General features: G+C 43.5%; 1 protein-coding gene and 1 long non-coding RNA gene across 2 annotated transcripts in view; one reads left to right on the top strand and one right to left on the bottom strand.

Annotated features, from left to right (window-relative positions):
* BEND7 (BEN domain containing 7) overlaps window positions 1–25660 on the top strand; it is a 55538-nt gene extending 29878 nt beyond the window's left edge. The window contains 6 exon segments of the mRNA XM_039357494.1: window positions 1997–2119; window positions 4429–4697; window positions 10205–10430; window positions 15073–15192; window positions 23654–23704; window positions 25199–25660. Of these exon segments, the coding sequence (XP_039213428.1) occupies window positions 1997–2119; window positions 4429–4697; window positions 10205–10430; window positions 15073–15192; window positions 23654–23704; window positions 25199–25242 (833 nt within the window). The 3' untranslated portion in view covers window positions 25243–25660.
* Window positions 1–26864, bottom strand: part of LOC120314423 — a 74086-nt gene that overhangs the window by 31456 nt on the left and 15766 nt on the right. The gene's annotated exons all lie outside the window — the stretch shown is intronic.

The raw sequence follows: 26864 nt of genomic DNA, 5'->3' as shown, positions 1-26864 counted from the left end.
TTAATCTGATCAACTCCTAATAGACAAAATGATCTTGGAATTTGCAAGAATCTGTGACCAACTGAATGTGTATGGCATGCAGTGAAAAAGTTCCTGACCTCACAGTCATGGGCGGATAATAAATGCTTTTTTTTCCAGTGTGTTAGAAACATCAGAAAATTTGTTAAAGATGATGGCACAATGGAAGATGAACCTTGCAGATCAACATGAAAAGCTGGAGCTGACAATATCAAGAGAGGAATATTTCAAGGAGATTCATTATCACCATTACTATTTGTTATTGCAATGTTTCCTCTGTCAACAATACTGAATAACTCCAGGAGGCTATCAAACATCATTTTTTTCTTTCTCCCTATCCCACCTCCTTTATCTGGATACCTCATTAGTATGGAAACATGTCGAAAAAAATGAAAAAGAACACTGTCAGCGTATATAGCCAAGATATTGTTGGAGTCCTCTCAGAAATGTGAACAAGACTAAAAGAATCAAAAATAGTGAAAACTGAAGGAATCAAGATGCCCCAGAAAATAACCATTGAGTCTGATGAGGAAGTTAAGTACAAATACTTGATATCCTTCAAGCTGAAAGCCAAGCAATTGTGGTCAAGAAAAACCATGAGGTGAGACAGGAAGAGATGAAAAGATCTCGCCTTTACACTCAATGGGCTTCACCATAAAGGCCGCAACACTGGGCAATTTACAGAGTTAGGTATTGCCTGGAATAGTGGAATGGACATTTTAAGAACTAAAGCAATGGGAGGCTGAGTCAAAAATAATGACAGGAATGATGCCTGGCATCCACAGACATTTCCTGACTTTATGCATTGTAACAACTGCACCACCACGACTTAGATAGTACATAGATGGTAGAGAGAAAAAGATAGATTGAAGAATATCTAAGAGACAGATCTTTTTGCACAATTTTATATCAGGTGGCTTCTAACTACTGAGAGTAAACTGGCCTACAAGAAAGACAATGACAGAATAGAGGCATGGGAAACAAAGGATACCTGGCCAATACATTAAAAAAATTCTTCAAAAGCAGATAAACTGCTTGTGTAAAGGTAAGAGCAGAAAATTGAAGAAAGAGACCGGACTCTAATTCTGGCTGCACAAGACCAAGCCTTAAGGACAAAGTGAGATTTAGTCAAAATTTGAAGACAGCAACAGACAGTAATGCCGCAATTGCAAAGAAGAGAAGAAAAGTGGACCACGCCTGTAACTGTTCAAGAAGGCAGCACAATTTTAAAGCAGCCCTGGAGCAAGTAGCAACAATGGTTTTGCAAGATGTGGGGAAGAGAGTCATAATAATAATAATAATAATAATTAATATATATAGTAAGTAGATAATGGAATAATACATACAGAATAAAAGACTAATAGTATAATAGTCCTGGAAGGAGCACCTTGGGCAGGCTCAATTGCTAGTGCTTCCCTGCGAACCCCATCTCTGCTATCAGGTCAAGGAAACCCAAATCCAGTCTGACATCATGTTGGGACAAATGGCTGTCCAGTATTAGTCTCTTCTAAATAAATACCATTCCAGTGTTGGAAGCTCGATTTCCTTCTGTGCGCATAATAATAATAATAATAAAGTTGAAGGGATGGAGGTCATCTAGTCCAACCCCCTGCTCAGGCAGGAAACCCTATACCATTTCAGACAAATGGCTGTCCAGTCTCTTCTTAAAAACTTCAGTGTTGGAGCATTCACCACTTCTGGAGGCAGGTTGTTCCACTGGTTAATTGTTCTAACTGTCAGGAAGTTTCTCCTTAGTTCTAGGTTGCTTCTCTCTTTGGTTAGTTTCCATCCATTGCTTCTTGTCCTGCCTTCAGGCACTTTGGAGAATAACTTGACTCCCTCTTCTTTGGGGCAGCCCCTGAGATACTGGAACGCTGCTATCATGTCCCCCCTTGTCCTTCTCTTCATTAAACTAAAATTAAATTAAATTAAAAGTTGGTCTGGCTAATGGTGTGGATCTCTCTCATGCTTTTTTCAGGCGGAATCCCTGTGACTAACGCCTCCTCTGGATCAAATTGTTGCACTTGCAATTGTCAACCAGCGCTTCAGGCCATTCTTCAGGAGCTGAAGACCATGAGGAAGATCATGCAGATCCAAGCTGGTAGGACAATCCATCTTTCACACCAACACACACACACACACACACACACAAAAGTGTGATATTCTTAGACCGTCCCTCTCATTTTATGGAGTTGGCCTCAAAGAAAATGTCAGCGGAGGTTCTCAGCCGCCCAGGTCATGGTTGTCCCAAAAGTGCTTTTTTTTTTTTTTTTTCAAAAGGCAACTGGACTTTGTTCTTCCTTGAAGAGATTTCGCTTCTCATTGCAGAAGCTTCTTCAGAATTGATCTGAAGCTGAACTGAAGAAGCTTCTGGGATGAAAAGCGAAACCGCTTCAAGGGAAAAACCAAGAAAGTCCAGTTGCCTTTTTTTAAAAAAAATGCACCTTTAGGACCTCAAACAAAATGCTTCTAAATAAATGTAGGGTATATTATTATTATTATTATTATTAATAATAATAATAATAATAATAATATTGTGCAAATCTGTTTATCGTATGGAACACTTCACCCAATGGCATTTTTTTTGAAGGGATCTGCTAGCAGTCTTCAATTTAGGACCATAAATTCTTGGGCCCAGAATTTCCGTTGCTAAGTAAGGTGGTTATTCAGTCAGTTGTGCCTAATTTTATGACCTTCTTCATCACAGTCGCTAAGTGAATCACTGCAGTTGTTAACTGAACCATATAGACCAGAGGTAGGCAATCTTGGCTCTTTTATGACTTATGGACTTCAACTCTCAGAATTCCTGAGCCAGCTGTGCTGAGGGGAAGGTTTCCAAGCTGAGTCATACTGGCTCAGGAATTCTGGGAGTTGAAGTTCACAAGTCATGAAGGGGCCATAGTTCCCCCATGCTGGCTCAGGAATTCTGGGAGTTGAAGTCCACGAGTCATAAAAGAGCCAAGGTTGCCTATCCCTGATATAGACATTAAGCGAATCTGACTCCCTCCCATTGACTATGTTTGTCAAAAGCTGGCTGGGAAGGTCACAAATGGCAATCACGTGACCCTGGGACACAGCAACCATCATAAAAACATGCCAAGCCCCCCATTTTGATCCCATGACCGTGGGGATGCTGTAACAGTCATAAGTGTGAGGACTAGTCCTAAGTCACTTTTTTTTAGTGCCACTGTAATTTCAAATGGTCACTAAACAAGTTGAGGTCCACTTGCCTGCGGGTGGAGATACAGGTAGTCCTCATCTTATGGTCACAACTGAGCCTCAAAATTTTGTTGCTAAGTGAAACAGTTGCCAAGTGAATTTTGCTCCCATTTTACGACCTTCCTTGCCGCAGTTATTAACTGAATCACTGCGGTTATTAAATTAGTCACCTGGTCATTAAGTGAGTCTGGCTTCCCCTATTGACTTTGCTTGTCGGAAGGTCAGAAAAGGCGATCACGTGATCCCAGAACACTGCAACCATCATAAGTATGAATCAGTTGCCAAGCATCCGAATTTTGATCCTGAGGATGCTGCCCCCGGTCATGTGAAAAACCATCGCAAATCCCTTTTCCCAGTGCCGTTGTAACTTTGAATGGTTACTAAACGAACTGTGGTAAATTAAGGACCACCTGTATTTCTTTCAACAGTTTTGCTTGCCTTTGGTTCCACCCAAAACATGTTGATTCCTTTAGATCAGTGGTTCTCAACCTTTTTAATGCCGCAACCCCCAACCGGTCGTAAGTTGAGGACTACTCAACCGGTCGTAAGTCAAGGACTACTCAACTGGTGCAGCACCGTTTGCAGAATGGGACTTTTGGTGGGCTCAGCAGGGCAGAGACAGCCTGGACAATTCCTATTGGCTTTTGAAAGCCAATAGAATTAAACTCTATTCAAGAGAGTCTATTCTATTGGCTTTCAAAAGCCAATAGAATAAAAGGGAGTAGCACAGATAAGGAAAAGGGGGAAAAAATGGCGGACTGCGTTGTTTGGCGACCCCTATGAAATGGTCGTTCGACCCCAAATGGGGTCCTGACCCACAGGTTGAGATCCCTTTGCTCAACCTTGCTGACTTTTAAGTTTGGGTGGACTTCAATTCCCAGAATTCCCCAGCCAGCTAAGCTTAGCTGGCTGGGGAATTCTGGGAGTTGAAGTCCACCCATATTAAAAGTCTGCAAGCTTGAAAAACACCGCTTTAGATGTTTGTTCAACATCTTTCCTCATGGAGATCCTTTCAACGGTTACTCCGTGTATCCCCATCCTTGTTTCCTTCCGCGAATCTGTGGGGCTTTTGTGAGTTTTGAGGGCCAAACGAGGACACAGGAAGCCGAGATGGGAAGCAACGTTTGGCATTTCCTAAATGAATTTCACAAACGTCTTAACCTCACTCTCAGCTATATCTTTTTTCCTCAGCAGCTGCTCAGAACCGACAACAGCCTTCCGTTCCTCCGGCTACCTTGCAGAAATCCACCATCTCAAGAAAGAGGAATAAAAAGAAAAAAACGCCCCCAAAGACTCTTGAACCCCTTTCGGTGAAACAGAAGGCCGGGGCTGTCGCGAACGACAAGAAGTTATCCCCAAATTCTGACAGGCCGAGTGGGCCCACCGTCGCTGAATCCTCCTCGAAAATGGAGCCCCAGGTTTCAGGATTCGGCATCGTGCTCGAATCTTCGTCTTTGGATGTAAGTGGGTGAGATGGCGATCAATTGCAGTTAGTCCTCGGCTTGCAACTGTTTCGTTTGGCGACCATTCAAAGTTACAGGCTGGAAAAAAAAGTCATTTTTCACACTTAACGACTGTAGTAGCATCCCCATGGGTCACGTGATCAAAATTCAGACGCTTGGCAACTGACTCGTATTTATGACGGTTGCAGAGTCCCTGAGTCGCGTCGATTCCCTTTGGCGACCTTTTGACAAGGAAAGTCAATGGGGGAAGCCAGATTCACTTAACAACCGTCTTGCTAGCTTATTAACTGCAGTGATTCACTTAACAACTGTGGCAAGAGAGATCATAAGAAGGGGCAAATTCACTTAATTGTCTCACGTAGCAACAGAAATTTTAGGCTCCATTGTGGTCATAAATCAAGGACTTCACTGTATTGAAAACCTTCCATTGTTGATTAAATCATCATCGTCATCATCTTCATGACAGTTCTGGCCCCCGTGTCCTAGATTTTTCCAGCCATTCTTAGAATAATATTACTTTCCTAGGGGACATTTCGTTAATCCATCAGACAGAACATCAAAGCTAATCAAATGTATGCTCTCTTTGTGTTTTGAATATATCTTATTATTTTTCCCAGAAGAGTTTAGCGTGCAGACACATGCAGAAATGGCATAGCCTGCCAAATCCATATGGAGGCTCATTTCCAGTTTAAATCTTTCTGAGAAAGAAATCAGCATTGAAATGGGTCACAATTGTTTTCTTCAGTTTGTACCACTTTGGGGCTTAGTGGCTGCCTTGCAAATGAAACCTTGGAAATCTTTTGGTGCTAAGTCTTAGTACTAAACTTACTTAATCCCGCCTTTATTATTTTTCAAAAATAATTCAAGGAAGTGAACATAGCTAATATTACTTCCTTCTCATTTTCCCCACAACAACAACACTATGAGGTTGGTTGAGCTGAGAGAGGGTGACTGGCCCAAGTTGGCTTTCATGGCTAAGGAAGAACTAGAATTCGCTGTCTCCTGGTGATTAGCCCAGTTACCCAATCAGCTCTCATGCTTAAGGCGGAACTAGAACTCACAGTCTCCTGGTGATTGGCCCAAAGTTCCCCAATCAGCTCTCATGCCTTAAGGCAGAACTAGAACTCACAGTCTCCTGGTGATTGGCCCAAAGTGCTCTCATGCCTAAGGCAGAACTAGAACTCACAGCCTCCTGGTTTCTAGCTTCATGAAGCTATTCAAGGAGAGAGCTACCAGTCTTTCTCTTCCATTTCTAAAAAGGCTGTTGGTTATCAGAATATATTTTCAGAAATGGTCGCTAGGAGTCCCAAAGGATTTGATGACACATAATCGATGAATACGGAAGAGAACACGGCTGTTTTCTTCCGCATGCAGTGGGAAACTAGTTGTGTGTCAAATTATTTTTGGGCTGGAGTTACAAGAATTGGAAAAAGCATAGCAGTTTGCCATAACCCCCTGAGCCCGCCTTCATTTCGAGTGAACGGTGTGACCCCTCCAGAATGGCTCCCTTGAATGCATGGTGACAGATTTGAAACAAATGGCTTTTCAGTTTCGAGAAGAATATTTTCCGCAGCAATATGAAGCAAACCCACTTTGTGGAAAAGGATGTTTTACGCGCCGGCTGTTTTCTCTCCCAGCTCCATGTTAATTCGTCCATTTCCTTCTGCCAGAATGGGCATCATCCGTTCGGTTTTATGACTAACCTAGACAGGAGCAGCACAAAGCTTAATGGGTGTAAAGTTCTCCCCTGCAAGTCGGTAATGATCCTTCATTAATTAACGGAGGGGGGTCTGTAAAAAGCCCCATCACGGCTCTATGCAGGACGTCTTGAGTAGTGAAGGAGGTTCTCCTGAGCAGGTGGAGCAGCTGAGTTTGTCTGTTGTGTAGAAAAACAATGACTCACGCAATGAATTAGTGCAGATCACAGCTTGGGGCCGAGTTGCTTATGCGTCACACCTTTGGGTCAAGCTCCCCCATTTTGGCTCCCTCATAATCACCCAAGAAAACATGCAGTACACCCCAACCTCCTGCACAAATACAGGTAGTCCTCGGCTTACGGCCAGAATTGAACCCAACATTTCTGTTACTAAGTGAGAACATTCGTTAAGTGAGCTTTGCCCCATTTTACGACCTTTCCTGCCCCGGTTGTTAAGTGAGTCACACAGTCGCTAACTGGATCTGGCTCCCCCACTGGCTTTGCTCGTCACAAAAAGAGGATCACACGACCGCAGGACACTGCAACGGTCATAAGTACGAGTCAGTGGCCAAGAGTCTGAATTTTGATCGCGTGATCCTGGGGATGCTGCAACGGTCATCAGTGTGTGAAAAACAGCCTTAAGTCACTTTTGTCAGTGCTATTGTCACTTCAAACGATTCACTATATGAACTGTTTGTAAGTTGGGGACCCGTTGTAGTTTGCAAGTGGAATTTGAAATGTCAAAATGGAGAGCTGGAATTTTAGAAATCAGCGTTTGATATTTCCCCCCCCCCCCTTTTGAATCGGATGTTTGTCGAACGATTGTCTGGGAAGCCAAAATAGCAGCTTCTCAGCCAGGTTGAAGATGAGATTGGGAAAGATTGGGGAGGAAGCTGAGCGTCCCGTTCTTCCATGTACCTTTTTCATTTTGAGAAGGCCGTTTCCAATTTCCTAAGTACACCCAGATCGCGGAACATAATTAAATTCGGCATCGGTGATCATAAAAGAAAGGAGATAAGGTGCCTTTCTAGAAGTGTAAACTAATAATACCAAAAGGAGCAGTCTGATAATTCACTTACACGGAGGCAGAGCGATGCCGGGAATTAGATTAGTATCTCGTGCCGCTAAGCCAGTGGTGGCGAACCTATGGCATGGGTGCCAGAGGTGGCACTCAGAGCCCTCTCTGTGGGCACGCGTGCCATCACCCCAGTCCTAGACCTTCAGTTGGGTTTTATAAAACCTTTTCGCTTTAGGCCTCTGCCGCCATGTGCAAAAAAAAAGGTCAGTCAATTTCAACTTCTCGCGGGGGAAAAAAAGATCTTGCAAAGTTGAAATTGATTGAACTTTTTAGTCCCATCCAGTCTGCCGTTACCACTGCAGCCACGCCTACCCAATGGGCCACGCCTACCCAATGGGCCACGCCTACCCAATGGGCCACGCCCACCCGGCACTCGACAATGCATAAGTGGGTTTTGGGTTGTAGTTTGGGCACCCAGTCTCTAAAAGGTTCGCCATCACTGCGCTAAGATCTATATCGTGCTCCATAATAAAGGGCTCCATGCATTTATTTATTTATTTATGTTGTGCTGCTGGTGCTGTAATTAAAATTTAAAATGTCTGGAAGGAGAGGAAGTGGGAAGTTCTCCTTTAGTTTTACGACTTAGTCTGAATTTTGTCTTAATTTTGGTCTTCAGTTTATCAGAACTTTGAACACCCAGGCTCCATTTTTTTTAAAAGCACATCAATGCAACGAAAATTGAAGTCTGACAGAAAAACCTTGGTTTTTCTAGACAAAGACCTTGCTCTTGTGACTTTTTGGATTTTTTTTTTTTAAATAAGTTTTAATTATGTCTTTCTAAAGTGCAGTGTTAAAAATATAGTTTGGACGATAAATTGGTATTTCTCAATGAAGATTTCAGAAATGCTATGATGTTTGTTTGGGTTTAATCTCATGAATGCAGCCTTATGGTATTCTGAATCCAGGAACCAATTAACAATTCTTCTTAATTATATTTTCTGTTCGTTTCAATGAAGGGGGAATAATCCGTCGAATTGGCAAAGAAAATATCTTTTAATCGATAACATTTTATAAATGCTTAGGGTTAATTCTGATTTGCGGTTTATTCATTTTAGCCCAACAGAGTTGAGCAAATTTCTTATTAGTGTTAATTATGTACACAATTGCCTTGATTATTTTGTGTCATCAAACTCTGTTTAACTGTATACTTGGAGATGGCCATGAGAAACTCAATTGGGTACTGATTGCTTGCCACTGAAAGATAACTCACCACTAAAGGAATCTGGAATAAATCAACATTTTATTTTATGCCACCGGAATACAAACAGATTCATTTAGGAGACATACACAAACAAAATTGCGATAGTTTTGTTAGATCTCTAATTAAAGCTTAATCTTCTGTGTGCGGAACCTTGATGAAGAAACCTATTTCAGTCCTTTTTCTAAAATAAGATTTTTGACAGATTTATAGTCCTGCTTTTTTCAGGATTATTGTTGTGGTTATGCAATAGTCTGCTTGTTAGAAACTGCAGGCTCATTATAGAAGATCATGTGTGCTCATTGTAGAAGGTTGTCAAATTTTATTCTGCATTCTGACATTGCCTTGGAATTCACTAATTACGCTGCTGTTTTTATCCTGGTTTTGGTCTTCCGGAGCGGAATCTGAAGTGACTTGCTTAATTTCAGATCAAATCTGCAAAATTTACAATTGCCGTTTGCCTCGGATAGTTAACTGGCTGAATATTAATAGACAGAGAAAGGGACAGTTTACAATTCAGGGCTTTGTGCGAGTGTCTCTCCAGTTAAGTGTGTGTGGTTGTGTCTCATGGGCAAAGGGTGCTTTTTCTGGAAAGTTGTGACTTCCAAAGTCGCCCAATGCTTGTTTACTGCAGGGGCCTTCGAACTTGGCCCCATTATGACTTGTGGACTTCAACTCCCAGAATTCCTCAGTCAGGCACGCTGGCTGAGGAATTCTGGGCGTTGAAGTCCACAAGTCATAAAAGGGCCAAGTTGGAAGAGCCCCTGGTTTACTGGATTAACTGTGCTGTCAGCTGCAAAATGTATAGTGTCTCCAGCCATCATAAAACCTAGGCAGGGTTTGCAGTAACTTAAGGTCAACTAGTCCTGGTGCAAGTAGTCCTCAACTTATGACCACAATTGGCCCTCAAATTTCTGCTGCTAAGCGAGACAGTTGTTAAGTGAGTTTTACCCCATTTTACGACCTTTCTTGCCACTGTTGTTAAGCCAATCACTGCAGTTGTGAAGTGAATTAAGTCCCCATTGACTTTATTTGTCTGAAGGTCGCAAAAGGGGATCGCGTGACACCCGGGCCACGGCAACCGTCATAAATATGAATTTTGATCACATGACCATGGGGATGCTGCAATGGCTATACATGTGAAAAACGGTCATGTCACTTTTTTTCAGGGCTCTTATAATTTCGAACCGTCGCTAAGCGAACTGTTGTAAGTCAAGGACTATCTATAAATATATAAGCATACAGATAACCATCTGCCTGGAATTTTCCCCGATTATTAACATTTATTACTGATAATAATACGTGTACACCTGGTAGAGAATGTATTATTTCCCATTTCCATTTTCAATGGAGGGTTAACGTTTTTAACTGAATGAATCAAAACTGTTCTGGCGCCAGTTTAACACAGTTGTGTCTGTGCGTAATACAATTCACAGCGCCTGTATACCTGTATTTGCACCAATGTATTCAGCCTGCAGAATGATGATGCTGCTAATCATACCTTGTTGTACCTTTTCCTTTTTTTCTGATAGCCAGAAGTACAGCTTGCTGAAGGTTTTGACGTTTTCATGCCTAAATCACAACTGGACTCTATATTAGCAAATTACACTCGCTCAGGGAGTCTCCTCTTTCGAAAACTGGTGTGTGCGTTTTTTGATGACAAGACGTTGGCCAACTCTCTGCCGAATGGCAAAAGGAAAAGAGGGCTCAATGACAACCGGAAAGGACTAGACCAAAATATTGTGGGTGCAATAAAAGGTATTTTTCCTGATGATTATATTTTATTATAATGATCATGATTGATCACTTGTTGTACACTTGAGAACTTATGCACCGAAGGCAAATTCCTTGTCTATCCAATCACACTTGGCCAATAAATTCCATTCCCATTCCATTCCTGTTCTGTTCCATTCCGTTCCTAGTTCATTCCTAGTCCGTTCTGTTCTATTCTGTTCCGTTCTATTCCCATTCTATTCTGTTCCGTTCCTGTTCCATTCCATTCCTGTTCTGTTCCTATTCTGTTCTGTTGTGTTTCTATTCTATTGTTGTGTTGTGTTTCTATTCTGTTGTGTTTCGTTTCTGTTTCTATTCTATTCTATTCTATCCATGAGTTGAGGACTACCTGTAGATAGATAGATAGATAGATAGATAGATAGATAGATAGATAGATAGATAGACAGACAGACAGACAGACAGACAGACAGACAGACAGACAGATGATAGATAAGTAATAGATAGATGATAGTAATGATGAAGAAGATAGATGATACAGACTATAGAAAATAGAAAAATGATGGATGGATGGATGGATAGATAGATAGATAGATAGATAGATAGATAGATAGATAGATAGATAGATATAGACATAGGTAGGTAGGTAGATAGATAGGCAGACAGACAGACAGACAGACAGACAAACAGATGATAGATAAGTAATAGATAGATGATAGTAATGATGAAGAAGAAGATAGATGATACAGACTATAGAAGATAGAAAAATGATGGATGGATGGATAGATAGATAGATAGATAGATAGATAGATAGATAGATAGATAGATAGATAGATAGATAGATAGATAGATATAGACATAGGTAGGTAGGTAGATAGATAGGCAGACAGACAGACAAACAAACAGATGATAGATAAATAATAGATAGATGATAGTAATGATGAAGAAGAAGATAGATGATACAGACTATAGAAGATAGAAAAATGATGGATGGATAGATAGATAGATAGATGATATAGACATAGATAGATAGATAGACAGACAGACAGACAGACAGGCAGGCAGGCAGGCAGGCAGGCAGGCAGACACAGACATCTGAAATATGTATCTGAATCAGTTTTCAGTTCCATCCAGCTGCTGATCTCCCTCGAGTGGCACCAGTAGGCACCATTCTAATAATAAGATTTCTTTTATTGACTTGATAGTGCCACCCAAGTGATAGGATTTGAGGAACTCTGCTGGGCTTCAGCAGGGACTCTCCTAGACACAAGTAGCAAGTGATGCCACTGTGGAAGTTCGCTCTGCCTGTCTCTATTTATTACACGTTGACTTCATAAAGCCATTCTTCAAGACACTGTAGATCCATTTTGTTTCTTCTGGTGGCTCAGTCAGCCTTCGATCTCATTAAGAATCGGAAGGTTTTTTTTTTTTTAATCTACTTGGCAGGAGAGAGACCTTCCAGAAGATCTAGTCTCAAACTTTGGGCACTCTGTCCCATTAGTACAGATTGAGCAGGTTGTGTCCAATAAATCAGTTGGAGGGGGGGTGTAAAGACTTTTCAGGGATATAATTCATGTCACTTCCAATATCCCTGTGGTATTTTTGGAGAGGGGAGTTGTTTTACTACTGAAGAGCTAATCAGCAAAGAGGATGCTAATAAGGCCATTAAAAGCATTCTGGTTGAGTGGAGCTTTTGACGTCAAACTCTACTTGCCTTCCAAACCGATTTTTCCATACATTTTTATCACTTGCTTTCGCTGCTGTTTCTGTTAACCCTTGTCTCTGTTCTTTTTCTCAAATGCATCCTTCTGAAGCAGGGGTTCTCAACCTGTGGGTCGGGACCCCATTTGGGGTCGAACGACCATTTCACGGGGGTCGCCAAACAACACAGTCCGTCATTTTTTCCCCCCTTTTCCTTAGCTGTGCTACTCCCTTTTATTCTATTGGCTTTTGAAAGCCAATAGAACAGACTCTCTTGAATAGAGTCTAATTCTATTGGCTTTCAAAAGCCAATAGGAATTGTCCAGGCTGTCTCTGCCCTGCTGAGCCCGCCAAAAGACCCATTCTGCAAACGGTGCTGCACCAGTTGAGTAGTCCTCGACTTACGACCAGGTGTCGTAAGGCATTAAAAAAGTTGAGAACCACTGTTCTGAAGTCATACAGTATCTCAGCTTCAGGCTAAACCCTGGCCTAAAACTTATTTCCTAAGGTATCCCTGGAGCTCCGTCCAGATGCAATGGTGAAAAAACATGGTTGCATCTCTTTCCACCTCCTCCTCCCAAAAAAGGGGGGGTGAACCCCCTCCCAAACCTGGCTAAATCCGCATGTGTGATAGAGCTCCTGCCCAAATAGCCTTAATTGTGGTCCTCAAAGATCAAGAACATTCCTGCGCAGTCCAGTTCTTTTTAAACAACTTCGTTAGATAGCTTGTTGTAGCTCATGTTTTGCTCTGTTTCGGAAATGCTCTTTGATTAAGGAAATATTTTGGCCTCTGACTTCCTAACTGTTGAAATATACTCATAAGCCAAAGAAAGGAATTGTTGGTCTGTTGTTGATGGCAATCATTCTCCTTTATTTTTTCTGATGTCTTTTCCAACTGGGTCCTTGGTGCTCTCTGAGCTTTGTGGTTTTCTTGCAGACGTTTCATGACCCAGCTAGGGAACATCATCAGTGCTAGAAGGGGGGAGGAGGCGACAGAAGCAGAGGAGGAGGAGGACTGTGGGGTCCTTGGTGCTTTCTGAGCTTGGTCGTTTTCTTGCAGACGTTTCATGACCCAGCTAGGTAACATCATCAGCAAAACCCACTTCCTTCTAGCACTGATGATATTACCTTGTTGGGTCATGAAACATCTTCAAGAAAACTACCAAGGGCAGAGCTTTGTTCTCTGAGTTTGTGGGGTGGTTTCCGAATGTTTCATCACCAGGCTAGGTAACATCTTCAGCTGAGTTGAGGAGGTGTCAGTGTCGGTGTTCTTCTGACGTCACCTCCCCATCACCAGACCTACTGACCACACCTGAAGCCCTTATAAGCAGAAGAACACCGACAGCCCCTAATTTCCCCTGAAGATGTTACCTAGCTTGGTAACAAAATGTTCGGAAACCAACCCACAAGCTCAGAGAACGAATCTTCACCCTCATCCTCCACCCGAGCTACAGAACTTCGCCACCGTCGCAAAACCATCAAGCTCAGAGAGCCCCAAGCACCCCCACCGTTCCACCCCGAGCTAGAGAGGGTTCAGCTCCACCCATCTTAATGTTTCTCTCTGTGATGACCCAGAGCACAGCACCGAGGCAATGCAGTCAGCTGGCAATTCAAACTGCCCTTTAATTGCCCCAAATTTTCCCCAAAGGAAGACACATGCACCTTCAGCTGCCTCTGGCTGCAAGTAGTTTCACACAGAGTCTGATTAGAAGAGTAATTTGCTCAAGGCCACGGAGATAACAAGGAATGACACATACATCCAAAATCTGACGAGTCTGTGGAAATACCAGCTTGCCTGAGCAGTTTCAGAAGAGAAGCCAAAATATAACCCGAGGTCTTTGAACATCCAAGCAACGTAGTCAGTCAGTCCAATGGTCAGAGTTTCCAGGTTTCCAAGCAGAAGTCACAGAACAAGAGATCAGCAACAACACACACAAAACTCCAAGGAATCAGTGTTTGTTCCCAACAAATGCCTCTCCCCACAGCGTCTCCCTAAGTTTCAGTCTCCAGGTGTTCCTTGTGGAGAAGGGCGGGACGCTCTCCTCCCGAGTAGCTGAGCCTGCCTGCGTTGTTCCCTCCTTCTCTCCAATCTCCGTGCTCTAGGATCAGGTGGGGGTGGCCCTTGCTCATCGCCTGAACTCTGCCTCTCCTGCTCCTCCTGTCCCAATCCTGAAGGGCCCTGGCCTGCCTCGGCCTGCTCTTCCCCACATTCCTCTGAAGCCACAGACCCCTCTCCCTCGCCCTCCATAGGGTCCCATTCCAGCTCATTTTCCTCCACAGATTCAGACTCCGATGGAGGCATGACACTCTTCTCCAGACCTTCTCGATTTATATGTCTGTGGGACAGGATGTGGGAAGGGGTGGGGGGAGAGCAGAATCAGGGGCATCACCTTAGAAGAGATTTTTTTTTTTTTTTTGCTTTGCTGGACTTTCCACAGCTAGTCCTTGACTTACAACAGTACACTTAGCGGCCGTCCGAAGTTACAGCACTGAAAAAAGTGACCTGTGACCGTTTTTCACACTTACGACTAGTGCAGCATTCCCGCGGTCTCGTGATTTATATTTGGACGCTTAACAACTGTCTCATATTTATGACAGTCGCAATGTTCCCAGGGATCACGTGATCCCCCTTTGGCGACTTTCTGCCGAGCGAAGTCGATGGGGAAGCTGGAGTCACTTAAACACAGTGTTACTAACTTAACAGCTGCAGGGATTCAGTGAACAAATGCGACAAGAAAAGCTGTCAAATGGGGGCGAAACTCACTTAACAAATGTCTCACTTGGCAATATAACTTTTGGGCCCAATTGTGGTCGTAAGGCGAGGACTACCTGTCATATAACAGCAGGACAAAGCCTTTATTCCCTCTATTAGCCACAGTCTTCTCCAGAAATGCATGTTAGGGCTACTAAGATACGTCACCTGATTTTAGTCTGTTTTTTTTTTTTTTTTTTTGCTTTCCCATTGCAGTGTTCACAGAAAAATACTGTACTGTAAACCACGTGGATAAACTTCCTGGCCCGAGAGACTGGGTACAAATTCTGCAGGATCAAATCAAACTGGCCAGAAGACGGTTGAAAAGAGGATCAGGTTAGTGAGAAGGAGGAAGGAGGGAAGGGGAGAATGTGAAAGAGAAAGGCAAAAAGACCCTTACCATCCTTGCCGTGAAGTTGAGGAAGGGGGTTTATGTTTCCAAATGAAGGTTAAGCCTGGATCTCTGTCCCTCTTCATCTTTTTTCTTTCCTCCATATTCTCAGTCTGGAGTGAAGGCGGGAATGTCCCACATTCAGAAGTTTTCCTTTTGGGGATAATGCAGAGGATTTTCTATAGGGGTTAGGGGTTGGGGTTACAGTTAGGGTTAGGGGTTGAGGTTAGGAGTTGAGGTTGGTTGGGGTTGGGGTTAGGGATTGGGGTTGAGTTAGGGGTTGGGGTTGAGATTAAGGCATGGGTCAGCAACCCGCGGCTCCCGAGCCGCATGTGGCTCTTTAAGCCTTCTCCTGCGGCTCCCAGCCTCCTCTGCCATTTGCAGAGAGAGACAGAGAGAGGCACTTGCGCTTCCCTTCTCTCTCTCTCTCTCTCTCTCTCTCTCTCTCTCTCTCTCTCTCTGTGTGTGTGTGTGTGTAAAAGAGAGTGGCCTCATGCTGTTCTCAAACTTATTGGACGGGGCTCCTGCCTTTGCTGCGTCTCAGCAGGAAGCAGCAGAAAGTAGCATCTCTCTCTCTTTCTCTCTCTCTCTCTCTCTCTCTCTGTGTGTGTGTGTGTGTGTATCTGTGTGTGTGTGTGTGTGTGTGTGTGTGTGTGTGAAAAAGAGAGTGGCCTCATGCTGTTCTCGGACAAGCTGACAAGCTTATTGGACGGGGCTCCTGCTTTTGCTGCGTCTCATCAGAAAGCAGCATCTCTCTCTCTCTCTCTCTCCACAGCAGCCTCTATTTCTTTTTAATTAAACTCTTCAATCAAGCTCCTCCCCCCCCTTGCACGCGCAGGTTTTGTGGCTCCCAGTGTTTTCTTTTCTCTGGGAAATGGGTCCAAGTGGCTCTTTGAGTGTTTAAGGTTGCTCTTAGGGGTTGGGTTGGAGTTGAGGTTAGGGATTGGGGTTAGGGTTTAAAGGTTGTTAGGGTTGGGGTTGGGGTTAGGACTAGGGTTGGGGTTAGAGTCAGGGGTTGAGGTTGAGGTTGGGGTTGGAGTTAAGGGTTGGAGTTAAGGGTTAGGGTTAGGGTTGGGGTTAGGGATTTTCTGTGGGGGTCTTGTCTGGATTGCTTTCCATGTGCCTGAATCTGAATTATGTTATGGGGTGGGCTGAGAGAGCCGTGCTACTCTGCACGTCCTTAACTTACAACAGTTCATTTAGCGACCGTTCAAAGTTACAATGGCACTGAAAAAAGTGACTTATGACCGTTTCAGACTTGCAACATCTCCGTGGTCACGCAACCAAAATGCAGATGTTTGGCAACTGACTCGTCCTTATGACGATTGCAATGTCCTGAGCTCACATGGCCAACTTGGAACCGTTCAATATTAACAACAACAACAACAACAACAACAACAACAGAATTGGAAGGGACCTTGGAGGTCTTCTAGTCGAACCCCCTGCTCAGGCAGGAAACACGATACCATTTCAGACAACACTTTTGCGACTTTCTATCAAGCAAAGTTGATGGGGAAGCCGGATTCGCTTAACAACCATCTTAACTAATTGAACAACTGCGGCGATTCGCTTAACGACCGCGGCAAGAAAAACCGCAGAATGGAACAAAACTCACTCGGCAAATGTTTCACTCAGCAAACAGAAATTTTGGGCTCAGTTGTGGTCGTAAGTCGAGGACTACCTGTACTTTAAAGGTCTTGATAGCCCATCATCCTCGGCCAGTTGGGCCTTAGGGTGGTTGCAGTGCAAACATGGTGGGCTACAAGTTGGGGTATCCTGGCTAGTTTCCATCTCATCTGTAACTCCAAAATACTATCTAGCACAGTGGTTCTCAACCTGTGGGTCGGGACCCCATTTGGGGTCGAACGACCATTTCACGGGGGTCGCCAAACAAGGCTGTCCGCCATTTTTCCCCCCTTTTCTTTGGCCACGCCCGTGGCACCCGGTGATGTATAAGTGGTTGGGGGTCACCACAACATGGGGAACTGTAATATGGGGTCGCGGCATTGGAAAGGTTGAGAACCACTGATCTAGCAGATAATAATGAGGCTTCTGAGCATTTAGTATTTTTTTACTATTATTATTTAAAAATGCATTCAGGGCCCTTTGAAGTTAATCCATCACCAGGATTAACGGTCCCCAGGTAACACTTCAAAGCAAAATACACAACTCCCCAAAAGAGCATCATTCGCATTTAAAAAAATATATACATATTGTTTTTGTTCTTAAAAGAATAGAACAGAAGAGAAACAAAGAGGCTGGAAGTAAGTAATTACTGCTACATTAACGTTTTAAACAGCAGCAGGAGGAGGAAAGAGAATACAAATGGTCTTTAAGCCCATCAAAAGACAGGAAGACCGAGTTGGGACCTTGGAGGTCTTCTAGTCCAACCCCCTGCTCAAGCAGGAGACCCTGTGCCATTTCAGACAAATGGCTATCAAATCTCTTCTTAAAAGCCTCCAGTGATGGAGAAAGGAAAGAGGGAGGGAGGGAGGAAGGAAGGAAGGAAGGAAGGAAGGAAGGAAGGAAGGAAGGAAGGAAGGTCAACAAAATAACAGAGTTGGAAGGGATCTTAGAGGTCTTCTAGTCCAACCCCCTACTCAAACAGGAGACCTTGTGCCATTTCAGACAAATGGCTATCAAATCTCTTCTTAAAAGCCTCCAGTGATGGAGAAAGGAAAGAGGGAGGGAGGGAGGAAGGAAGGAAGGAAGGAAGGAAGGAAGGAAGGAAGGAAGGAAGGAAGGTCAACAAAATAACAGAGTTGGAAGGGATCTTAGAGGTCTTCTAGTCCAACCCCCTACTCAAACAGGAGACCTTGTGCCATTTCAGACAAATGGCTATCAAATCTCTTCTTAAAAGCCTCCAGTGATGGAGAAGGGAGGGAGGGAGGGAGGAAGGAAGGAAGGAAGGTTAACAGAATAACAAGAGTTGGAAGGGACCTTGGAGGTCTTCTAGTCCAACCCCCTGCTGAAGCAAGAGACCCCATACCATTTCAGACAAGTAGCTCTCCAGTCTCTTCTTAAAAGCCTCCAGCGATGGAGCCGCCACAACCAAGAAGAGATACATAGACTTCAAGTGCTCACAAGTTCTCGCTGCTTTATACCCAAAGAATGGGAACGATGTCTCAAAAGTTGCGTTGCAGCCTCCACCCCTTCTGGGTGTACAGGTAGTCCTCGACTTCCAACAGTTCATTTAGTGACCACTTGAAGTTATAATGGCATTGAAAAAAGCGTCTTACGGCCGTTTTTCACACTGACGACCCTTGCAGCATCCCTATGGTCACGTGATCAAAATTCAAACCCTTGGCAACTGGTTCACATTTATGGCGGCTGCAGCGTCCCGGCTTCACGCGATCCCCTTTTGCGACCAGCCAGGTCGATGGGGGAAGCTGGATTCACTTAACAACCGAGTTACAAACTTTAACAACTGCCAAGGATTCACTTAACAACCATGTTACTAAGAGGACAAGGGCAGGGATTCACTTCACAGCCGTGGCGATCAAGGTCATAAAATGAGGCAAAGCTCACAGATGAGCTGGGCTGCATTAACAGAGGGATAGAATCAAGATCACATGAAGTGTTAATACCGCTTTACAAAGCCTTGGTAAGGCCACACTTGGAATATTGCATCCAGTTTTGGTCACCACGATGTAAAAAAGATGTTGAGACTCTAGAAAGAGTACAGAGAAGAGCAACAAAGATGATTAGGGGACTGGAGGCTAAAACGTATCAGGAACAGTTGCTGGAATTGGGTATATCTAGTTTAACAAAGAGAAGGACGAGGGGTGACCAGATAGCAGTCTTCCAATATCTCAGGGGCTGCCCCAAAGAAGAGGGAGTCAAGCTATTCTCCAAAGCGCCCAAAGGCAGGACAAGAAGCAACCGATGGAAACTAACCAAAGAGAGAAGCAACCTAGAACTAAGGAGAAACTTCCTGACAGTTAGAACAATTAACCAGTGGAACAACCTGCCTCCAGAAGCGGTGAATGCTCCAACACTGGAAGTTTTTAAGAAGAGACTGGACAGCCATTTGTCCGAAATGGTATAGGGTTTCCTGCCTGAGCAGGGAGTTGGACCAGATGACCTCCAAGGTCCGTTCCAACTTTGTTATTGTTGTTGTTGTTGTTATTATTATTATTATTACTAAGCCAACGTCTCGCTTGGCAGGAGAAATTTTGGGCTCGGTCACGGTCATAAGTCGAGGACTACCTGCACTTGACAACAGGCTGCCCATCAAGGAGATGCCCAGCCTCCACTGGCATCTCCAGAGGCATCTGAAGAATGAGAAGACACGTGGGGACATGTTGGGCTCAATTCTTAGAGAGGGAAGAATTTTGCAGCTGGGAATTTGCGGTTCAAGTTTTAAATGGGAAGCCATTTCAGCCAGGCTGAATCACCACAAAAACCGGTGGGGCAATTTGGGGGTGTTTCCATTTCAAATCAGCACACGCCAAACCTGATTTCCTTTTTTTTGTTTAAGGAAATTTTTATTGCTTTTCTAGTTTTATGCTCAAATATTTGAAAAGCAACGTGGCAGCTGGGTTGGTCAATAATTCAATAACATACAAATATCTTTAGTACAGATCTCAAAATGTGACATTAAATGTTTCCTCTTTTTCCCTTAGTATTTACTACCTCGTATATAAATTAATATAACTCTTGTTATATCAATTAAATAAAAAATAACTTTCTTATCTTTATCAATAATTTTAGTTTATACATATCTAGTTGTTTTAACCTGATTTCAAGAGCCTTTTAGATCCAACACAGCCTCCTTCACGCTTGCTTAAACGTGATCTTGATAGATTTCACCCCCCTCCGATACATAGGTAGTCCTCGACTTACGACAGTTTGTTTAGTGACCATTTGAAGTTACAGCGCCCCTGAAAAAAGTGACTTATGACTGTTTTTCATGCTAAGGACCGTTGCGGCATCCCCAGGGTCACGTGATCAAAATTCAGATGCGTGGCAACTGACTCATATTTACGACGGTTTGCCATGTCCTGGGGTCACGTGATCCCCTTTTGCAGTCTTCTGACAAACAAAGTCAAGGGAAAGCCAGAGTCACTTAATGACCGTGTTACTTGCTCAACAACTGCAATGATTCACTTAACAACGGTGGCAAGAAAGGTCGTAAAATGGGGCAAAACTCACTTAGCAAATGTCTCACTTAACAACAGAAGTTTTTGGTTCAGTTGAGGTCGTAAGTCGAGGACTATCTGTACTTACGTATACCTTTCTCCCATCACGTGTCGTACAACAACCTCTGCAAAACAGGGATCTTTGCAACTCAAGTTAAGGAAAAAAAAAAACCCACAATTCTGCCTTAACATCCCCAGCAAAATGGTTTACAGGTTGTCCTCACCTTACGACTGGTTGCCTAGCGACTGTTTGAATTTACGACCAACACCAAAAAAGGCGACTTACAACCCAGATTCGAAGTTAACAATATTCGGGCTCCCTCTGTGATCAGGTGACTGAACCTCAGTTGCTCAGCAACGCAGCCCCTTTTACAACCATTTGTCGCATCCCACGGTCACAGAGCCACATTTTACAATGGTTTTGCCCCAAATGGGCACGTATTTCCAGGTTTCGGCAAAACGGCGCCCGTAGCAAACCACTCATATTGCTGGACTGCTGCCGCAAAAAAAAACAGGTCAAAAAATCAGGTCAGTCGCGGAAGGACCAATTTTACAGCTGTCACAACATACTACTGTAATAAGCAGGCTCCATTATCGTCGCATCTCGAGGACTACCTATACAACGACGTTAAAAACAGAAGGGGTTTTTTGTTTGTTTGTTTTGAAGAACTTTCATGATTTTCGAAAAGCAGAGGGTGCGTGAAATGGAGCCCAGCTGAGGAGCACCTTCCAAAGAGGTAGAGAAAAGTCAAGATGGCGGCTGCAGCTGTGCCATCCAAGCCCACCTCTCTTTTACTCGCCCTGCGCAGGCAACACTTATTGAAATAAAAAATAAAAGTCTCCTATCACAACCACCTGACCTTGAGCAGCACCTTGGAGTCCTAGTGGATGATCACTTAAATATGAGCCTGCCGTGTGCAGCAGCAGCCGCCAAAATAGCTAATACAATCCTGGGTTGTATAAACAGAGGCATAGAATCAAAATCTTGTGAAGTATTAGTACCGTTTTATAAAGCCTTAGTAGGGCCACACCTGGAACGTTGCATCCAGTTTTGGTCACCATGTTACAAAAAAGAGGTTGAGACTTTTGGCAAAAAGTGCAGAGAAGAGCAACTGAGACGATTAAAGGCCTGGAGACTAAAACATATGAAGAATGATTGCAGGATTTGGGTTTGGCTAGTCTAGAAAAAAGAAGGACTAGGGCAGTGGTTCTCAACCTGTGGGTCGGGACCCCATTTGGGGTCGAACGACCATTTCACAGGGGTCGCCAAACAACGCAGTCCGCCATTTTTTCCCCCTTTTCCTTAGCTATGCTACTCCCTTTTATTCTATTGGCTTTTGAAAGCCCATAGAATAGACTCTCTTGAATAGAGTCTAATTCTATTGGCTTTCAAAAGCCAATAGGAATTGTCCAGGCTGTCTCTGCCCTGCTGAGCCTGCCAAAAGTCCCATTCTGCAAACTGTGCTGCACCAGTTGAATAGTCCTCGACTTACGACCAGTTGAGTAGTCCTCGACTTAAGACCGGTTGGGGGTCGCGGCATTAAAAAGGTTGAGAACCACTGGACTAGGGTGATAGGATAGCAATATCCCAGTATTTGAGGGGCTGCCACAAAGAAGAGTGGGATCAAAACTATTTTCCAAAGCACCTGAAAGCAAGACAAGAAACAATGGATGGAAATTAATTAAGAACAGAAGCAACCTAGAACTAAGGAGAAACTTCCTAACAGTGAGGACTATTAAGCAGTGGAACGGCCTGCCACCAGAAGTTGTAGGTGCTCCACAACTGGAGGTTTTTAAGAAGTGACTGGACAGCCATATGTCTGAAATGGCATGGGTCTCCTTCTTGAGCAGGGGGTTGGACTAGAAGATCTCCAAGATCCCTTCCAGCTCTTGATTTATTGATTCACTTTTCTGATGCCCCTACAAACAGCCCTGCCCTGATTTTTGCTTTTGAAAACGTACTTTGACTTTTCAGGGTTTTGTCAAGCTGCAGTTATGGTCTGCTTCGTACCTTTGTTTTCAGCATTTGGCCTTTTTCCTAGAATTCATTGTAGCAAAAAAAAAAAAAAAAAAAGGTTTGGCTGAGAAAAATTTTATCAACAAAAGTACACTGAAGTGGATTTTTGGAATGCAGCTTTAGAAACTTAAAAGTAATCTTTTCATTTTTGTATCCAGTGGGGTTTTTGTTTTTTTAATGTAATTAAAGCATTTTTATGTGGTTTGGCATTTTTCCTCCTCAGTTCGGTTATTGATTTACATCCAAAAAGGGTTTCGTGTATTAGTATGTGTGCATTATGCAGCAATAAAATCCTTTTCCACTGTAAAGGTTGATTAGCCTTCGGCCAGGGACAAACTGAACATTGGTTGAAGCAGCTCTGTTACCAAAATCCCCTTAAGCAGAAGTAATACAGGAGCAGTGTAAAAAAAAAAAAAAAGTCATATTGGCAACTGCACAATTGAAGCTCTGCTTTCTTCATACATGCATGAGTAGAGCTTTTTAACTCTATTGGATGAGAAATTTGAAAAAAACAAATGCACAAAACTGAACTAAAGAAAGTACTAAAGCAGGGGTGTCAAACTTCCGGTCCGCGGGCCGAATGTGTCATGCGGCAGCCGCGCCCATCCCATTGCCGGCAATGGCAAAACTGTCCTGATACGTTGCACGACGTCATGTGACGTCGCGAGTTTGACTTGTCTGCACTAAAGTATTAAAACTATAAACAACTTTTAAAAAGAAAAAGGATTCATCATAATAACCGACGAAACAAAATTCTAAACAATCTAAACTTATCACTTATATATCAAATGTTAAACAATATACTGATGAGGTTACCTAGTTGGGTCACGAGACGTCTGCAAGAAAATAGGCAAACTCAGCACGAAGGACCCCACAATCCTCCTCCTCCTCTCTACAAACCGCACTCCCTTCTAGCACTGATGAGGTTACCTAGTTGGGTCATGAAATGTCTCAAGCAAACCACCAAGCACTGAAGACCCCACAGTTCAACTCTGAGCTACAGAGGGTTGAATTCAAGTTAAAGTTGCTGGGTTTGAGAAACACTTTACAGGAACTTCCATAATTCCCTGACCAGCTTGGTGAAGATGGTACCAGGGTGGTCTCTGGAAAAAACGAGTGAAAAAAAACAACCTAGACAACAGTTCAGCCTGTTTTTAAATAAACATCCATGTTTCGTTTCTTTTTCTGCTTTTACTGTCATTTAAACTCCCAAGTAAAAGAATTTTAAAAGAATTTTCTTTTCTTTAGCCGAGACGGCTGATGGAGATGAGAAACTGGACATTTCTCTGCTAGAGGCAGGTAAGTGACACTTATGGTGTGCTTCCTTGTTTTATTTTGTTTAATGTGAGATATACTGTACCACTGACTGTTGGAACTTCTTGGCAGCTTAGCAATAAAAACAAATTTAAAATCGAGAACACTTAAAACAAACAGTGGCAAGCAAGTACGCCTAAAAGCCTGTTGGGAAATAAGTTATTCTGAGGATTTTTAAAAAAGGAAATAAGGAAGGGGTAGGTCTTTATTAGGGACGGCATTCCTGGAACTTGGGCTGGCAGCGGAAAAACAAAGAAGGTTGCCACCAGATGACCTCTCTACAACTGCAGAGGGACCCCTTGAGATCATCTTCAGCAGCAGAGAGGTTCATAGAGAAAGAGGTCCTCTCTTGGACCGCCTGCAGCTCAGCCATGGAGGGCTTCAGAGCTCATGACCAGTCCAGGAAAACAACTGGCGCAGATGTACTGTGGCCTCTGGGTTTGTCTAAGACAGGGGTAGGCAACCTTGGCTCTTTTATGACTCGCGGACTTCAACTCCCAGAATCCCCTGAGCCAGCATGGCTCAGCTTGGAAACCTCTCCCTTTCCCCTCAGCATGGCTGGCTCAGGAATTCTGGGAGTTGAAGTCCACAAGTCATAAAAGAGCCAAGGTTGCCTATCCCTGGTCTAGGCCTAGGCTGCTTTCTGACTCGCAGACTTCAACTCCCAGAATTCCTGAGCCAGCATGACTCAGCATGGAAACCTCTCCCTTTCTCCTTAGCACGGCTAGCTCAGGAATTCTGGGAGTTGAAGTCCACGAGTCATAAAAGAGCCAAGGTTGCCTACCCCTGGTCTAAGAGTAGACCAATTGCCAACTCTTGTCCCAACTGATTCCTGGATTAGATGCTTGTCAAGAATATGCCTTGTACCAATAAAGGGGAATATTTGTAATTTGGAGTTGAAATGAGGAGGTCCCAGGTGCTCTCTTGAGCTTGGTTCTTTTCTTGCGGGCGTTTCATTACCCAACTAGGTAACATCATCAGTGCTAGAAGGGAGTGGGGCTTATGGAGAGCAGGAGAAGTAGTAGTAGGAGGAGGAGGACAATGACTGTAGGATCCTTGATGTTCTCTGAGCTTGGTGGGTTTCTTGCGGGCATTTCATTATCCCAATTTGGTAGCATCATCAGTGCTAGAAGGGAGTGGGGCTTATGGAGAAGAGGAGGAGGAGAGGGAGGAGGAGGAGGGGGAGGAGGAGGACTGTGGGATCCTTGGTGTTCTCTGAGCTTGGTGGGTTTCTTGCAGACGTTTCATTACCCCAACTTGGTAACATCATCAGTGCTAGAAAGGAGTGGGGTCATATTATATATAAACCGAGAGCAAACCTTACTCCCTTCTAGCACTGACGATGTTATCTAGTTGGGTAATTAAACGTCTGCAAGAAAACCACCAAGCTCAGAGAGCAACAAGGGCATCCTCAATACACATGAAGAATTATAGTTCCTTAAAATGCTAATTTTCAACTTTTAACTCTTTTTTTTTCAGGTTCCCTCCTCGAAGCCACGCCTTCTGCGCCAGTCTTTCATTAGCGTGTTCCAACCTTGATTCAAGATGATGCCAGGAACCTCTCTAGATTACTTCACTATCCGTGTTCTCCTGTTTCACGATCTCCGATCAATTATTATTATTTTTTCTCATGCTTTCCTAACGTGGATAATAATTAAGCGACGAATCACTTTTCCTTTCGATTGAATCAGAATAACTAGATTTGTTCAGTAGAGAGGCTCTAGTGCAATTAGTCTGGTAACCAATGTGATAGGATGAATTTTGATTTTATGGTGGCTTTTTCCCACATCAATACATACTCGCTGGCTATTCCATTTACCTAGAAAAAAAATGAAAAGTTAAAGTTTCCTCTTAATCTTAGCAAGTAGCTCCTAACACCTCAATTTCATGTAGAGTTTTTGGTGCAGAAGTCATGGGATCAAAAATAAAACTTCTAAGACATTTAATGACTCTTAATTTAACGAGTTTCTGAGTTGAGCCTTTGCTCCACAAGGTAAATTCCTACTTGGATGAAATCATTAACTTTTTTTTTTCAGAAGCCGAATTGCTGTCATTGTATTTGATCATAAGATGTCAATATTCATAGCAATGTCACGCTTAATTCATATCAAATGCTCCTAAAGATGACAAATTGTTTTCCATATTTTGCCAATCCCCTTAGTTTTTCTGTGATAAAATTTGAGTCTCGAAACAGATAAAATTTGAGTTCCCAAAAAGAGTATTTCAAGAATAATTAATAAAATCATTGAGTTGGAAGGGACCTTGGGGGTTATCTAGTCAACCCCCTGCCCAAGGCAGGATTCTGGCCAGGGGTATCAAAAGCACTCCAATATGATCCCATGATAGTTGTCCAGTTGGTCAAGACAGGATGTCCATGTCTTCCTCCTTGCCTAATTCCTCAAGTGCTCTTCTATATCCAAGGAGAACATGCATACAGACACGTATCATAGTTTCCCTTCTTCCTTTTGTCCAGCATCTCAATACAGGTAGCCCTAGACCAGGGGGTAGGCAACTTTGGCTCTTTTATGACTTGTGGACTTCAACTCCCAGAATTCCTGAGCCAGCATGGCTCAGCTTGGAAACCTCTCCCCTTCCCCTCAGCATGGCTGGCTGAGGAGTTCTGGGAGTTGAAGTCCACGAGTCATAAAAGAGCCAAGGTTGCCTACCTCTGGCCTAGGCCTAGGCCGCTTTATGACTGGTGGACTTCAACTCCCAGAATTCCTGAGCCAGCATGGCTCAGCTTAGAAACCTCTCCCTTTCCCTTCAGCATGGCTTGCTCAGGAATTCTGGGAGTTGAAGTCCACGAGTCATAAAAAAGCCAAGGTTGCCTACCCGTGCCCTAGACTTACAACAGTTCGTTTAGCGACTGTTTGAAGTTAAACAGCACTTAAAAAAGTGATTTACGACCGATTTTCACACTTACAAACCACTGAGTCATCCCCATGGTCACATGATCAAAATTCAGAGGCTTGGCAACTGACTCGTATTGATGACGGTCGCAGTGTCCCAGGGTCACGTGATCCCCTTTGGCGACCTTCTGACCAGCAAAATCAATGGGGGGAAGCTGGATTCACTTAACAACCGTGTTACTAACTTAACAACGGCAGTGGTTTACTTAACTGTGACAAGAAAAGTCACAAATGTC

The sequence above is a fragment of the Crotalus tigris genome, unplaced genomic scaffold (genome assembly GCF_016545835.1).
Source record: "Crotalus tigris isolate CLP2741 ecotype Arizona unplaced genomic scaffold, ASM1654583v1 scf7180000018925.3142382, whole genome shotgun sequence".
Classification (NCBI taxonomy): Eukaryota; Metazoa; Chordata; class Lepidosauria; order Squamata; family Viperidae; genus Crotalus; species Crotalus tigris.
This window is presented reverse-complemented; position numbering and strand designations above follow the sequence as displayed.